Raw genomic sequence first — 14,532 nt, 5'->3', positions numbered from 1 at the left:
TCCCTCCCTTCTCTCTCTCTCTCTCTCTCTCTCTCTCTCTCTCTCTCTCTCTCTCTCTCTTTCTTTCCTTCTCTCTTGACATGAAGGATTGGGGAGTGTCTTAACAGGGCCGCGGTGCTGACAGGCTTAGAAGAGAATTTACCACGAGTAAATATTCTCAGCCCCAGGTCTGAGGTGCTTGCTATGTCAAATTCTGGCTCTTCCAGGTACAGACAGGAAGAGCGCTACCATCCTAAGAGATAACAGAGCTCACTCTCTCGGTACAGGCTCCTTGGATATCTATAGCACCCCAGAAGGAAAAACTCACATGGTTCCTGTAGGGGAAACACCAACCTATGTCAACACCCAGCCAGGCCCACCACAGGTTTGGCCAGCAGCAACCAGCAGCACCGAGAGCAGCCCACGGAAGGACCTCTTTGACATGAGTAGGTATCCATTGCTTTTCCTGTGCTGCCTTTTATCCAATATCCCTATCACTACTGAATATTCTGCAGGTGGGTGTGATGATTAAGAGTGTTTTTCTGACTTTGATTGGGTTCAAGTAAGGTGTAGGGGTTGCTATCCCCTCCCTGTAGCCAAGAGACTGTCTTTTGGGAAACTGGCTTTCCTCTTGAAGACCAACAATGTATACAAATATATGTGTTCATTTGAATATTAATTGGCCATGACGTGCTAACTGCTGTATGATTTCAGAAAGTCCAGAGATGATGTGGCCATAGTAAGAGACCCCTGGTGTGAGCTCTCCTGATATTGTTTGAATTTTGATGTTAATTTTGTTTTCTCAAGAAAGGTTGAGCATGTGCTCAGATGATCTCATGTGAACCTTCTCTCCATTTTAACTGGTCAATAAAGGCTAGAGCCTGCGATTGGGCAGTGGAGGGGAAGGGTGGGATGAGAGGTCTTTGAGAGGGAGGCAGGTAGGGAGAGGAGGAGGAGAAAAGAAGAGAGAGTGGATGGAAGGAGAGGAGGAAGAAGCCATGATGGAGCAGAACCTCATGGCTAGGAGAAACTGCAAGTAAGAACGGGTCTTACAGCTGGGGAAGAAGTCAGCATAGCACTAGTCTGCCCAATCTAGGCACATAGCTTCTAACTGTAACTATTGTGTGTTTTCTATGCAGGCTTATTGTGGTTGGAAATTACTAAAACAGATCCCAGTCTATCAGCAAGGACATGTGGATGAGAAATTGTTTAGATCTTGTTTATAGTGTCCTCCTCTGTGACCTCTTCCTTTTCCCCTCCCTCCCTCTCTCCCTCTCTTTCCCTGTCTGTCAGTCCCCCTCCTCCTCCCCCTCCTTCTCTGCTTCCCCTTCCCTCCCTGCCTGGTTCATTTGCTCTTGTTTTTCCGCTTTCATTCTTCTCCCCAACCTCCTCCAGAAATGAATCAAGTGCTTACCATGTATCAAATGCTTTTCTAATTCCTGAAGTTACTCAGGAACATTGAAACAGACGGCCCTACTCTGGTGGAGTTTAAATAACCAACCACATGCTGTCAGGGGCTGAGGCTTGCTCAGTGGTGTGCTGAAGAACAGGATGAAGGGAAGCCACCAGACTTGGCAGTATAGGCTGATGCTATCACATGGTCTTCCTTGGCATATAGTTAGAGAGAAATCATGCAATTCATGAACTGAAATGGAATGAGTAGAAATTGTTAAGAAATTTGGAAAGAAATGTGGAAGCTCATGAGGATAAACATATATACATACATACACATATACATACACATATATGTACATATATGCATGTGGGAAGAGAGAGCAGAGTTTATGTGGGTGGGTGGATTTGTGTGTATGTGTGTGCCTCTCTCTGTGTGTGAGACACACACATATGCATACATACATACATATATGCATATGGGAAAAGAGAGAAGAGTTTACGTATGGTATATGAGTGGATTTGTGTGTGTGTGTGTGTGTGTGTGTGTGTGTGTGTATGGATCTGCCTAGCTACACGCTATCAGCTCTGGGATTGCAAGCACACACCTACATGCCTGGCTTTTTTTTTAAGACTTATGGGTTTTTTTTTTCATTTTTAATGTGTCTTGAGTGGTTTTATCTAGTCAAACATATGCTTACTACATGTATTGCTGGTGGCTGTGGAGATCAGACGTCTGTCAGGTCTTATGGAAATGACGTTTTGCTGGAGATTGTGAGATACAGTGTGGGGGTTGGTCCAGGTCCTCTGCAAGAGCAACCTTGCTCGGGAACTACTGAGTCGTCTCTTCAGCGTCACATGCCAGACTTTTAAAAAAATGGGTTCTGGGGATCAAACTCAGGCCCTCATGTTTGTAAGGCAAACGCTTTACCAGCTAGGCTGATTCCCTAAACCCTGCATCTTAAACTCTATTGTTTTAATTCGTTGAGGAGTCAGTGAGCTGAAGAGGGGCAGGAAGACCACAGCACTGGCTGCTGAGTGCTGGGCGCTCGCCTCCTTATTTATCTGTCTTGATCGGTGCCCATGAGCTTGGGTTATTACTGTCACCTGCCCTACTCTGCAGAGAAGGAAAAGGAGAGCCAAGTGGCTAAGTAACCCCATCCTCTGTCACATCAGCCCACCAGTCCAGCACCGCTGTTCACAGGGTCTTCTGAAGGTGAGGATAGACTCAGGTGCTTATTTGATGAGGCAGCATTGACTTCTTCTGGGCCACTATGGCTTCAAAGACGTGCCAAACTCCCACTAGACACTGTTGAGGGTCAGGGCCTGGGGGCAAATTACATGGATCATGGAATCCATCTCTTTCATTGAAAGAGAGAGAGACAGAGAGACAGAGAGAGACAGAGACAGACAGACAGAGAGACAGAGAGAGAGACACACAGAGACAGAGAGAGAGGCAGAGAGAGAGGCGCAGAGAGAGAGAGAGAGAGACAGAGAGAGAGAGACAGAGAGAGACAGAGAGAGACAGAGAGAGAGACAGAGAGAGAGACAGAGAGAGAGAGAGGAGACTGTAGGGCTATTAACCAAGCTACAGAATCAAGTGGTGATTAGTCCATTCTTTGGGGTTTCTTTTATTTCATTTTTTAGGTTTTATTTTGTTTTGTTTCGAGACAAGGTAATGTTCCATATCCCTGGTTAGTTTGGTACTCACTATATAGCTAAGGCTGGCCTTGAACTGGAAACAGTTCTCTTGAGTCAGCCTTTCTAGTGCTGGAAATCAGAGACATGTTCCACCCTGCCTGACTTCTCAGGAAGTTGAGTTCTCAGGAAACTAAGGAGTTAGCCACTTCAGCCTAGAGGCTTTGAGTGTGGGCAGACTGTTTTCACTGTTCAACTCAGTCAACCTACCTGTGGCCTGGGCCAGAGAACCTGAAGAGAGCTGAGAGGGCTGAGGTTTGAGGAAACGGGAATCTAAAGACATCTTACTCTCATCCACTAATCTCTGTTCTTGTCCTCAAAACAAGAGAAGTGGTGACTGAAAGTAGAAAAGACATTAAGAAATCATTGTCTGTTTAGAAGTAGGGGAATGAAGTCTGTATATCCGAAATACTGCTACTAAATAGCAGTAGGGGTGGCGATGGTATTAATGATGGCAGTGCTAATGTTGGTGGTATGAGTGATGTCGGTGATGTTGCCGGTGATGTAGGTGATTACTGTGGTGCTGATGTTGGTGATGATGCTGGTGTTCTTAGTGATGATACTGGTGACGTCAGTGGTTATTGTGGTGCTGATGTTGGTGGTGTTAGGGATGAAGGTGGCGGTGATGATGCTGCTGATCTCGGTGACCATGATGATGTCAGGTAGTGTGTAGTGTTGGCATTGGCTGACGGTGGACTAGCAAGATGGCAATGACACAGAAACAGCGGAGTACAGATTTTTTTTTAGTACTTCATATAGTCAGATTATTAAAAGTGGGATGAAAAGGAAAGCCCAGGAGCTGAGGGGGAGGGGGCAGGGAGATTCAGTCACTAATGCTCTTGTTGTCCCAGTACAGAGGCCTGAGTTTGATGCTCTGGAACCCAAGTGAAAATGCCAGGGGCAGCAGCACATAGCTGCAACTTCCGACCTGGGAAGGCAGAGACAGGAGAATGCCTGACCAATCCAGTGGAGCTCCACATCTGTGAGAGACCTTGTCTTAAAGAACAAAGCTGAGAGGAATTAAAAAAAACATCTAATATCGCTAGCTGGCCTGCACATGTACACACATATATGCACACGGTTAAACAAAAACACACGCCACACACATACTCATACGTGCATGTACATATGTACGCATGTACACACACACACACACACACACACACACACACACACACACACATTATCATTTTAGCCTTCAGCCAATGGCTTTTAAATCACTTTTCCTCTCTACACTAGTAAAAGATTTAGCAATTCTGAAAAAGATCTAATTTTGCTCCAAGAATTCTCCTCTCTTTTTTCCATCCTTTCCTAACATCTAGCAGTTTGGCTTGTTTCACAACATTCACTGCATGGTTATGGAGTTCCAGTGAGTATCTCATAAACAACGTGGGGCTCTGGGGCAGGCCTTGTTCAAGAGAGGACATTGTAGATCGTGTGTTTGCACTGTACCATGCAGGGGGTATGATCCTAAATACTCGGTGGTTACCCGGCACCATACACACTTTTCATTGCTCATACCAATGCCCCCATCCTATGGAAAACTGCACACCGAAGTTTAATTAGACGTGCTTAGTGAATTCTTTGCTGCTGATATGGTTGTTACTCACTGGGGTCTGAGCACTCACTGATATTCTATATAGTGTGAAGTTTGCTGCAACGTAGATTAAGCCGAGAGTGATGTCAACACTCAGATATCAGGGAAGGTCAAGACCAAGTAGAATTCTTATCCTGGAGCATGTCCTCAAGAGGCACCTGGGATTTTTGAAGCAAATCTGTGGGGCATTGGGATTTTCATGGAATCAAAGTTCCATGGTGTGTCTTTTCCTTCAGAATTGACAAGTTTGTATATGGGGTTTCTTAAGAGAAGGTAGGTGGTGTGACATGGCAAGATCTCCCTGCCCTCTGGTGGTGTGCGACACTGAAGTCCTTTTACCCAGCTAGACAAAGTGTATGCTTGCCTCCTTGGCACCAGGCACAACCCCCAACTGTCTGGGAAGTAGACTCACCAGAGAGTCATGCCAACATTTGGGCGGCGCATTTAAATGCTAGTTCCGATGATCCATCTCTGTTGCCAGGCTCTGTCAAGAGTTACATCTTAATTCTCATCACTCTATTTTTACTGCTTCCTCTTCCGGGGATTGATCTGTTGCTGTCATATGTTGTTGACAGAGCCTTTTGAAGATGCCCTCAGAAACCAGCCCCTGGGCCCTGTGTTGAGCAAAGCCGCATCTGTGGAGTGCATCAGCCCTGTCGCACCCAGAGCCCCGGATGCCAAGATGCTGGAGGAGCTTAATGCTGAGCCTTGGTACCAAGGAGAGATGAGCAGGAAGGAGGCAGAGGCCCTGCTACAGGAAGATGGAGACTTCCTGGTCAGGAAGAGCACCACCAACCCTGGCTCCTTTGTCCTCACGGGCATGCATAATGGTCAGGCCAAGCACCTGCTGCTGGTGGACCCAGAAGGCACGGTGAGACACGGGCAGGCACCTTCCAATAAGCTCATAACTACCTTCAACCATTTCTATTTACCAGGCCTTGCATGGGGGCCACATCCACACTATGCTCTGTTTACCTGTCGGGGACGGGAGACTTACGTGACAAGTGTTCATGACCAATGCCCTGTGTGAGTTACAAAGCTTGGAAAGTTATAGTCCAGGATCAAAGCTTTGGTCTTCATCAATGGCTCAGAGCTTAGAGTACTTCTTGCTCTTGCAGAGGACCTGAGTTTGGTTCCCAGCATCTGCATTTTGTAGCTCACAACCTCCTTTAACACCTGCTTCAGGGAATTCAGTGCTCCCTTCCGGTCTCCACAGGCACCCCTGCTCAGGAGTGCATCATCAAAAGTTTACAGATAAACCTTTTGTTAGAAGATAATGGAACAGGAGTGACGGGGATGGCTCAGTGGGTAAAGAGCTTGCCATTAGTGTTAGCTACTTTTCTGTTGCTGTGATAAAATACTATGATCAAATCAACTGAAGGGAGGTTTGTTCTGGCTCACAGTTCTAGAGAGAGAGAGAGAGAGAGAGAGAGAGAGAGAGAGGGAGAGAGAGAGAGAGAGAGAGAGAGAGAGAGAGAGAGAGAGAGAACAATGATGGGGATGGGATGGCATGATGGCATGGTGGGAGGAGTGGGAAGCTTCGCTGGTCACACTTTGACTACACGTCAGGACGCAGGTTTGCCTCCAGCCTGTTATTATGGAGGCCTTTTCTTAATTGAGGTCCCCTCCTGTCAGATGACATTAGCTTGTGTCAAGTTAACACTTAGCTATCCAGCACAGAGGCAGGGAGCAGACACTCCCCTGGAGAGAGTTTGAGGCATATAGCCGTGAACAATGAGAGACCTCAACAGGAGTCTCAGACAAGGCAGAAGATGAAGTGCGTCACTCAAGGCTGTCCTCGGACCTCTGCATGTGCACTGTGGCATGCTCATGTCTAATATCTCTCTCTCTCTCTCTCTCTCTCTCTCTCTCTCTCTCTCTCACACACACACACACACACACACACACACACACACACACACACAGACAGAGACAGAGAGGAGAGAGAGAGACAGAGAGAGAGAGGCAGAGACAGAAAGGAGAGGAGAGAGAGAGAGACAGAGAGAGAGACAGAGACAGAGACAGAGAAAGAGACAAAGACACACAGAAAAAGAATAAAGAAACAGAGGAACTTTGGCCTTACTGTATGGACACTTAAAAAGTTATCCATGTTTTATGGAAAAGGACTTCCATTTGGAACTGAAATCCAAAGTGCAAAACTACAAAGATAACTGAGGGAAAGATTTAGAAAAATAGCACTTTTGAGGACTGGAGAGATGGCCCCATGGTTAAGAGTGTTTGTTCCTCATGCAAAGAGCATGAGTTCAGTTCCTAGTACCTACATCAGATGTCTTATAACTGCCTGTGACTCTAGCTTTGGGGGATCTGACATCTTCTTCTGTCCTCAAAGTCACCTGCACACATGAGTGTAGACACATGTGTGTGCACACACATACATATACACATACAGGCACACAAACACACATGCATGCTACAGCAATAGCATCCCTTCCTGAAGTATTCACAGTGACCAGAGAAGCTAAAAGTGCTAGATTTTCAATATTTACCCCAAATGATTCCAAAACTGCCATCTCTAGGCTTTCCTACGGGCTATAACGAATGCTGGACAGCAGGCAGCTCTCCATCAATTAGCCCTGTGTTTTGCAGGTCACAGAAGGCACAGCCTCCAGACACTGAGTTGATGGTATGAGTCTGTCTAAGTAATTCTGTGGGTTTGTCTGGCTTGTCTACCTGCCAATCAATAAGAGTATTTGACTTCACCCTGGGCAGAGTCCAATAATTGCCAAGTTCAGTAAGTGCAATTTAATCAACTTAACCATTGAGCAAATGCCAGGATTGTTACTTTAAAACCTCTCATCCAGTGAAAACAAAGAGGGGAAGGTTAGAATTACTTAGCAGAATTAGATCAGTGATGGACGGGCAGGAAGGGAACTAGAGTGTTTGGTTGGACTGTGTGTTTGGGACACAGAGGAGGGTAGGAGTCAGTTTTCTTGAATCTGTTGAGACTTGCTTTGTTGTCAGAGTATGTGGTCAGTTTTGGAGAAAGTTTCATGAGGTAATGAGAAGGAAGTGTATTTTCTGTCTGTGGGTGAAATGTTCTGTAAATATGTTAGGTCCATTTTACTTATGACATCATTTACCTCCAGAGTCTCTGTTTAGTTTTTGTCTGGATGGCCTGCCTATTGGCAGGAGGTGGGCATTGAAGTCTCCCGCAGTCACCTTCTGAGATTCAGTAACATGTGATTTTAACTGTAATGGTTAAAGGACTGTAGTAGTTTCTTTTCTGAATTTGGGTGCCCTTGTATTTGGTGCACAAATGTTTGGAATTGCAATATTTTCTTGGTGGATTTTTCCTTTGATGTGTATATAGTCTCCCGTGTCTCATTAGATTAGTTTTGATTTGCAGTCTATTTTGTCAGATACTAAAAATGGTTACATCAGCTTGTTTCTTCGGTCTGTTTGCTTGAAATATCTTTTTGTAACCTTTTACTCTGAGGTGATGATGTCTATCCTTGATGTTCAGGTGTGCAGCAGAAGGATGGGCCCTGTTTTCATGACTAATATGTTACTCTGTGTCTTTTTATTGGGGAATTGAAACCATTGATATCGGGAGCTTTCATTGAGCAGCGTACTGATTCCTGTTAATTTGTTGTGGTGGTGTAGGGCCCACCCCCTTTTGATTAGCTGATCTGAGATTATTTGTTCTTTGTGTTTTCTTGGGTGTGAAGTTTTTCTATAGAGCTGGATTTGCAGAGAGATACTACTTAAATTTGACTTATCATGGAATATCTTTCTTTCTCCACCTATTGAGACGGAAAGTTTTGCTGGGTATAATAGTCTGAGCTAACACCTGTGCTTTCTTAGAATCTACAGTACATCTATCCAGGCCATCCTGGCATTAGAATCTCCATTGAAAAGTCAGGTGCTATTCCAATAGGTCTGCCTTTATATATTACTTGGTCGTTTCCCCTTGCAGCTTTTAATATTCTTGTTTGTTCTAAATGTTTAATGTTTTGATTATTGTGTGAATTTTTTTCTGTCTAGTCTATTTGGTGTTCTGTATGCATCTTGTACCTTCATAGGCACTGAAGTAGGTATTCAATAGGTACTGAGTGGATGCTTGATCGTACAAGGCTTTTATAGATTGTGAACTGAGAGTCCAAGGAATTTAGGGAGCAGGTAGGGGGTCTCTCCAAATATCAGGGCTGGCAGTGTAGCCATCTGAGAGAGACCAGAAGGAAAGTCAGTTCAGCCTGATTAAGTTAGCTGGTGCTGGCTCAGACTTCTAGAGTATGACCGTGGACAGCTTATTTCAGTCACGTTCAAGCATAGCAGAACTTCAGAGAAAGAGTTTCCTGATGACAACTAACCTAGCCCTGTGTGTACAGCAACTTTGTTTACATTGAATCTCTTTACAGAGTACATACAGCCTCTGCCATAGAGATGGGTTCTGTTGACTCAGAAATGCCTGTAGAGTCAGGATTGGCCTGGCCCTAAAGATAACACAGAAGTTTCCTGGGTTAATGTAATAAAGTACAAGTGAACCCCTCATAAGGATGGGTTCTATAGGTGAGAAGCAATGCTCAAGATATAGAGGGGTGAGTCTGGGATAAATAAATATAATCCTTTAGGGTATATCGGTGAGACTTGGCCATACGGATAGTAAAGATCACCAGGTTATGAAGTGCATCCATCCCTAGATCTCTGAGTGGAAACCAAGTAAATATCTCTTTTCTTTGATTTCCATAGTACTGATCGTATGAGGATCTCATGCCTACAGGTGTGTGAGTGTGTATCTGCGACCTTGCTAATGTTGAACTATAGTGAATTTTTACAGGTATAGAACCACAAACAAGACTACCTAAATAGAAGCATCCCAGAGCCCCCTTCACCCCCTGGCTAGGCCTTGCAGCCATTCAGTTGTGGTTATCAGAAAGAAAAATAGCAGAAAAAGCTCTTCAAGAATTCTGTGAGAATATAAATATTTCACTTGAAGATTGGTATTTAAAACATGGAATGTTAAAAAAGAATGTCTAGCTGAGTATGTATGTCATCACGTAGAACAAAGATGATTAAATGTTTTTGCTAAGTCTTTATACACCAAAGGATTATCTTAAAAGACATGCTCTGTGCCTTTGACATCCACAGGCAAGAGCAGAGAATAGTGGATTAATGCATGAACCCTGGTGCTCAGCTCTCTTTACCTATTCATATACAAGCCAGAGTTCCCTGCCTAGGGAATAGGGCTGCCCACAGTGGGTGGGTCTGCCCACATCATTTATCATAATCATGATAATCACCCACAGACATGCCCACAGGCTAGCTTGATCTAGATAATATCCCCTTCGAACATTCATCCCAGGTGACCTGTAGAATGTGTCAAGTTAACAATTAAAAACCAACCCTCAGACCCTACTAACAATTGTTCATTATATTTTCCCAAGCCATATTTTTCAAGGTGTGCGGGAACCGAGGAAGTAGGATTGTGACCCGTGCTATCACATAGTTGTAATTCTGGAGTGAAATTTGCAGGACCATCAAGAATGCTCCTTAACTCCTACCCACTGATGACTATTCTTTGGGGGGGGGGTGCTTTTCACTGGACCTGATTATCTGATTTAATTGATCCTACAGAGGATAGCTTTAACTGCAAAGGAGATGGAAATGAAAGACTTAATTAAAAATGCAAAGTTGCCTCCTTGCTGCGAGGACACTGAAATAGACGCTGAACACGTTCTCTTCAATATTTATTCTTCTGATTTTCATGGTAATTGGCTGGTCTCTGACTATAAAGGGGGAATCTTGGCAAGCTAGGTTACTCAGAGAGACAAGGAAAAAAAACGGTCCGAGTCTAAAATTACTCCAGCGTCTAGCAGCCTCTGAGCTCTCTCACTGTGCACTGAGGTCACAGGGAAGCCAAAGAGGAGGCCACCCAACCCAGCTGGAGGAGCCTCTGTGGTGGGTGGGGTGCTGAAGAAAGGGACTCTAAATAGCGTTGGGGAGAGCTGGTGACAGAGTTTGTGGGAGAGGCCTTGGAGATGGATCTTTCAGCACTCAAATCATTCTGTCAGTCCGTGTATGTCTAAAACAGTCCCCCCTCCAGTCATTCATAGCTGATTCCTCCTTTTGGCCTAGCATGGCCAGTGAGGTGGGGTGAGGACCATGCTTGCGTTGGGAGAATCCACTACCGCCGGAGTGTCCAGGTCCTCCGTAGGCTTGACTCATGTAGCCTTCAGCTACTGTGGCTCTTGGAGCACACTAGTGCTTTTACTTACTAACTATAAACAATGACGTCACTTCTGAAGTCACAAGGTCTTTCCACGTCTCCATTTGTTCTCTGACACCTGAGTTACACCACCTGTGCGTGCGCTCTCTCCCTCTGCTGGGACTCCAGTTGAGCAGCCCCCTGTAACACCCCTCTCTTACCTTTATTTCCCAGGAGGGAAGAAGAGTAGGAAGGAATTAAGAGAAGGGAGAGGATTTTAATATTTTGTAATATATTCTTATTTGATCCCTTGTCATTTCGCTTATAGATACCACTAGTGTAGCTCTCTGACGTTAAGAACATTAAAAAGAAACTTCCTGGAAAGCTACAGGAATAAAGACTTATCTTTCCCTCAAGTTTCTCCTGCTTTGGAGCATTTCTTAACAACCTTACTCTCTCTCTCTCTCTCTCTCTCTCTCTCCTCTCTCTCTCTCTGCCATATAAACATATGTTTATATAACTTGTAAAAATCATATATTTAATTTCTAAAAGAGTTTGTTTTCCCTTGAATTATTTTTTTCATACATTTTTCTTAGTGGATGTAGTAAGTCTTTTGTTTTTGTTTTATGTGAATTGAATTTCTTTCTGTTTTCTGACTTGTCTTCTGAGTTGGAATTTGTCTGTTCCCTTTGCTCTGTGGTGTTTTAGGATGTGTTCATGATGGGGTCCAGAAACAGGAGACTGGATTAGGCTCCATGGGGTTGGTCTCCTTGCTGTTTTAGCTCAGTTCTGTCTCCCTTTTATTTATCTAAAACATCAAGAAAAGAAAGGGAGAGAGAAAGAAGGAGAGGGAGAGAGAAGGAGGAAGAAGGAGAAAGAAGGGGAAAGAGGGAGAGAGAGGAGAGGGGGGAATAGAGGAAGAAGGTGAAGGGGGGAGAGAAAAGAGGGAGAGAGAAAAAAGGGGGAGATAGAAAAAAAGGGAGAGATGGAGGAGGGGAGGGGAGGGGGGAGAAAGAGAGAAGGGGAGGGGGCAGGGAGAGAGGGAGAGGGAGAGCCTGAGTGCTCCTGGAGTAGAGCATCTGACTCTCTCTGGGAAGGGGAAGAGAGACCCACATTTCAGTGCCTCCCAGAGTGCCTTACCTGGGCTCACTGCTGTTCTCTGCAGACAGCTTGTCTCATTTCTCCTGATACACACTTGCTGTCTTCTCCTCTGAAGGTGTAAACGAACAAAGGAATATGTTGGGCGTGGGAGTTGTGTAGTCTGTGTCTACAGCCCAACTGTCTCTGGGAACTAACAATGGGAGAGAAGCTAAATCAGAAGGTAGACTGGACTGAAGGAGGTCTGCAGAGGTCTCCATACAGACCAGAGAAGGTCCTGAGGCTCTGGGTGGAGACCCCTCTCAGACACTTCCCATCACATTGAGGAAGTCTGTGTACTTCCGTTGCTACAAATCCCAGGCTAGGACTGGCCCAGGCTAGGACTGGCCTCTGCACTCAAGTCTATTAATCATGGGGACATGCCACCAAGCCACAAAGTAAGGCCATAAGAAGGCCATGCTTGCCTGGACCCCTCTGTCCCACTACCATGAGTCCTGGCAGCAATAGCTCCCCTGCCAGCAGTGTCAGGCATCTTTTTCCCAATTTCTGGGCTTCCCAGGCACTGTAGGGTGCTTGACCAATATTGAAGTTAGGCAAGTTCCTGCCTGAGTATTCCTCTGGAGACCCAGTTCTGACTAGACTGTGTGCCATTCTTGCTACGAGTGGCTGGGACTGGTCTCTCTGCCTGGCACAATGGTTTTCTGGGCAATGGCTATCACTAGGACTGTGTTTGGATCACTGTCCAGGAAGTCAGAGATGAAGGTGTTACCCAGTATGATTGTGTAAGTCACCATTGGCTCTGGACTGGTAGGACTTCCCTGTCAGGGAAGGTCATGGGTGGGAAAGACCATTTAGCAGTCCTGTTTTGGGGAAATCTGTGACACTCCTGGAGTGCTGTGGGCTTGCCCCTCTCAGTTTCTTTCTGGGCTGAGATCCATGTGGAGTTCTGAGTTACAGAGTTGCTGTCCAGGAATAAAATCTTTCCAGACCCTACAAACCATGTCGAAGGAATCTTCCTTCTGGAAACTTTCAAGTTTCCTAACATTGCATGCTTGTGACCACAAGGGGGCAATAAATGCACTTTTTTTTTTTTTTTAACCTCGTGGCTGCTGGAGAGGTGCCTCACCTGGGAGCCATTTTAGACAGGCGGGCATCCTGCCTTGATGTTCTTCCCCAGGAGAGCTTGCCTGCAGGGAGAGACCATCTTCCTCTTCTCCAGCTTGACTCTGAGCTTGTGGAATTTCACAGAAGTATCGGGATGATTGTGTTCCCTGTGAGCCTCCCCTCTGTGCCCGAATCTGGTGATCATTGAGACAGACTTGGAGACACTGTGTGGGTGGCAGTGTCCACTCCCCACTGTCCATAGAACTGAAGGTTCCCTGTGATTTCTTCTGCTGCCGGTCAGATAGCACCCAAACCCAGAGGCCTTGAAGAGACAGCGAACCTTCCAAGTTCTTCTGGGCTCCCAAAGGTAGGGTGAGGTCTCCAGGAGGGTTTCTAGGGGAGACAGCAAGAGCTGCTGAGTTGTCTTCTTGGCATGAGAGACTGATATTTTCCCCAGCCACAGAGCTCCTGAGACAACAGTTTCAAGGTGGAGCTGCCCGTGACAGGATCCTTCATGATCAGTTGTGACTTCAGAAAAAGCCATCTGTACTAAGAACGCATAGGGTCGTCTTGCCATTATCCCTCAGACTGAGCAGGGGAACAACTATGTCCACAGTGCTATAAATGTTAGGGAGAACAGCAGGTATGTAGACAAGGGAAATCAAAGTAGGATTCGCTTTTGTTAGAAGAGAGAGCCTCGGGAGCACAGGTAGCCATGACCAGAAAGGAGAACAGAGTACAGAGAGAGAGAGAGAGAGAGAGAGAGAGAGAGAGAGAGAGAGAGAGAGAGAGAGACAGAGAGACAGAGAGATAAAGACAGAGAGACACAGAGGCAGAGAGACAGAAAGCACATTGGTCCAGAGGCAGAAGGATAAGGTCATGAAGAGAGAGCCTTGAGGAGGTTACATCCACTGCATGTAGCATAAAAGTCCTGAAGGAAAGCCCCCCAATACCTAAGGACAATGGGGGCTTCTGAGTCTTACAGGATTTCAGTGTGGGCACAAAGGCAAGCTCTCCAAACCACAACCTACCCTGGCGTGGTCTACATGCCAGGCATCAGAAGACATTCGAGGTTGCCCTTGGTCCAGAGACCAGGGAGCTGGACTTGCTCACAGCTGCAGTGGAAGGGAGAGAAATGAGTTCCGTACAAAAGCCGTGAGGTCATAGGTCACGGTTTTACCACTTTCTGTCCCAGAAAGAGAACTCCCAAGGGTGGGGGTGGGAGGGGTGGGGCAGTGGTGGTGGAGGTGGAGAACAGCCTGAGGGGGGAGGGGTAGCCTCTGACCTGTAATCTAACAAGAGATCTGGAGGTTGTTTGGAATCTATGGTGGGATGTACATATATTGTGCAAATGGTGAATCATTTTACAAATAAGAGATTTGAATTTCCCTGGATTTTGACATCCGTAGTGGATCTTGGAACCAATTGTCTGTAGATACCAAGAGACCACTGTATTTCCTATATGGTGTTCCCCCTCCCTCCCTCCCTCCCTCCCTCC

At 45.8% G+C, this 14,532-nt stretch overlaps 1 protein-coding gene across 1 annotated transcript in view; it reads left to right on the top strand.

Moving 5' to 3' along the window:
* The window catches only part of Shc3 (SHC adaptor protein 3), a 120,164-nt gene that overhangs the window by 103,202 nt on the left and 2,430 nt on the right, over window positions 1–14,532 (top strand). The window contains exons 10-11 of the mRNA XM_028772141.1: window positions 267–425; window positions 5,242–5,537. Coding sequence (XP_028627974.1) covers window positions 267–425; window positions 5,242–5,537 — 455 coding nt within the window. The remainder of the gene's footprint in view (window positions 1–266; window positions 426–5,241; window positions 5,538–14,532) is intronic.

The sequence above is a fragment of the Grammomys surdaster genome, unplaced genomic scaffold (genome assembly GCF_004785775.1).
Source record: "Grammomys surdaster isolate TR1022 unplaced genomic scaffold, NIH_TR_1.0 211, whole genome shotgun sequence".
Classification (NCBI taxonomy): domain Eukaryota; kingdom Metazoa; phylum Chordata; class Mammalia; order Rodentia; family Muridae; genus Grammomys; species Grammomys surdaster.
Note: the sequence above shows the minus strand (reverse complement) of the source record. Positions and strands in the feature narration are given on the sequence as shown.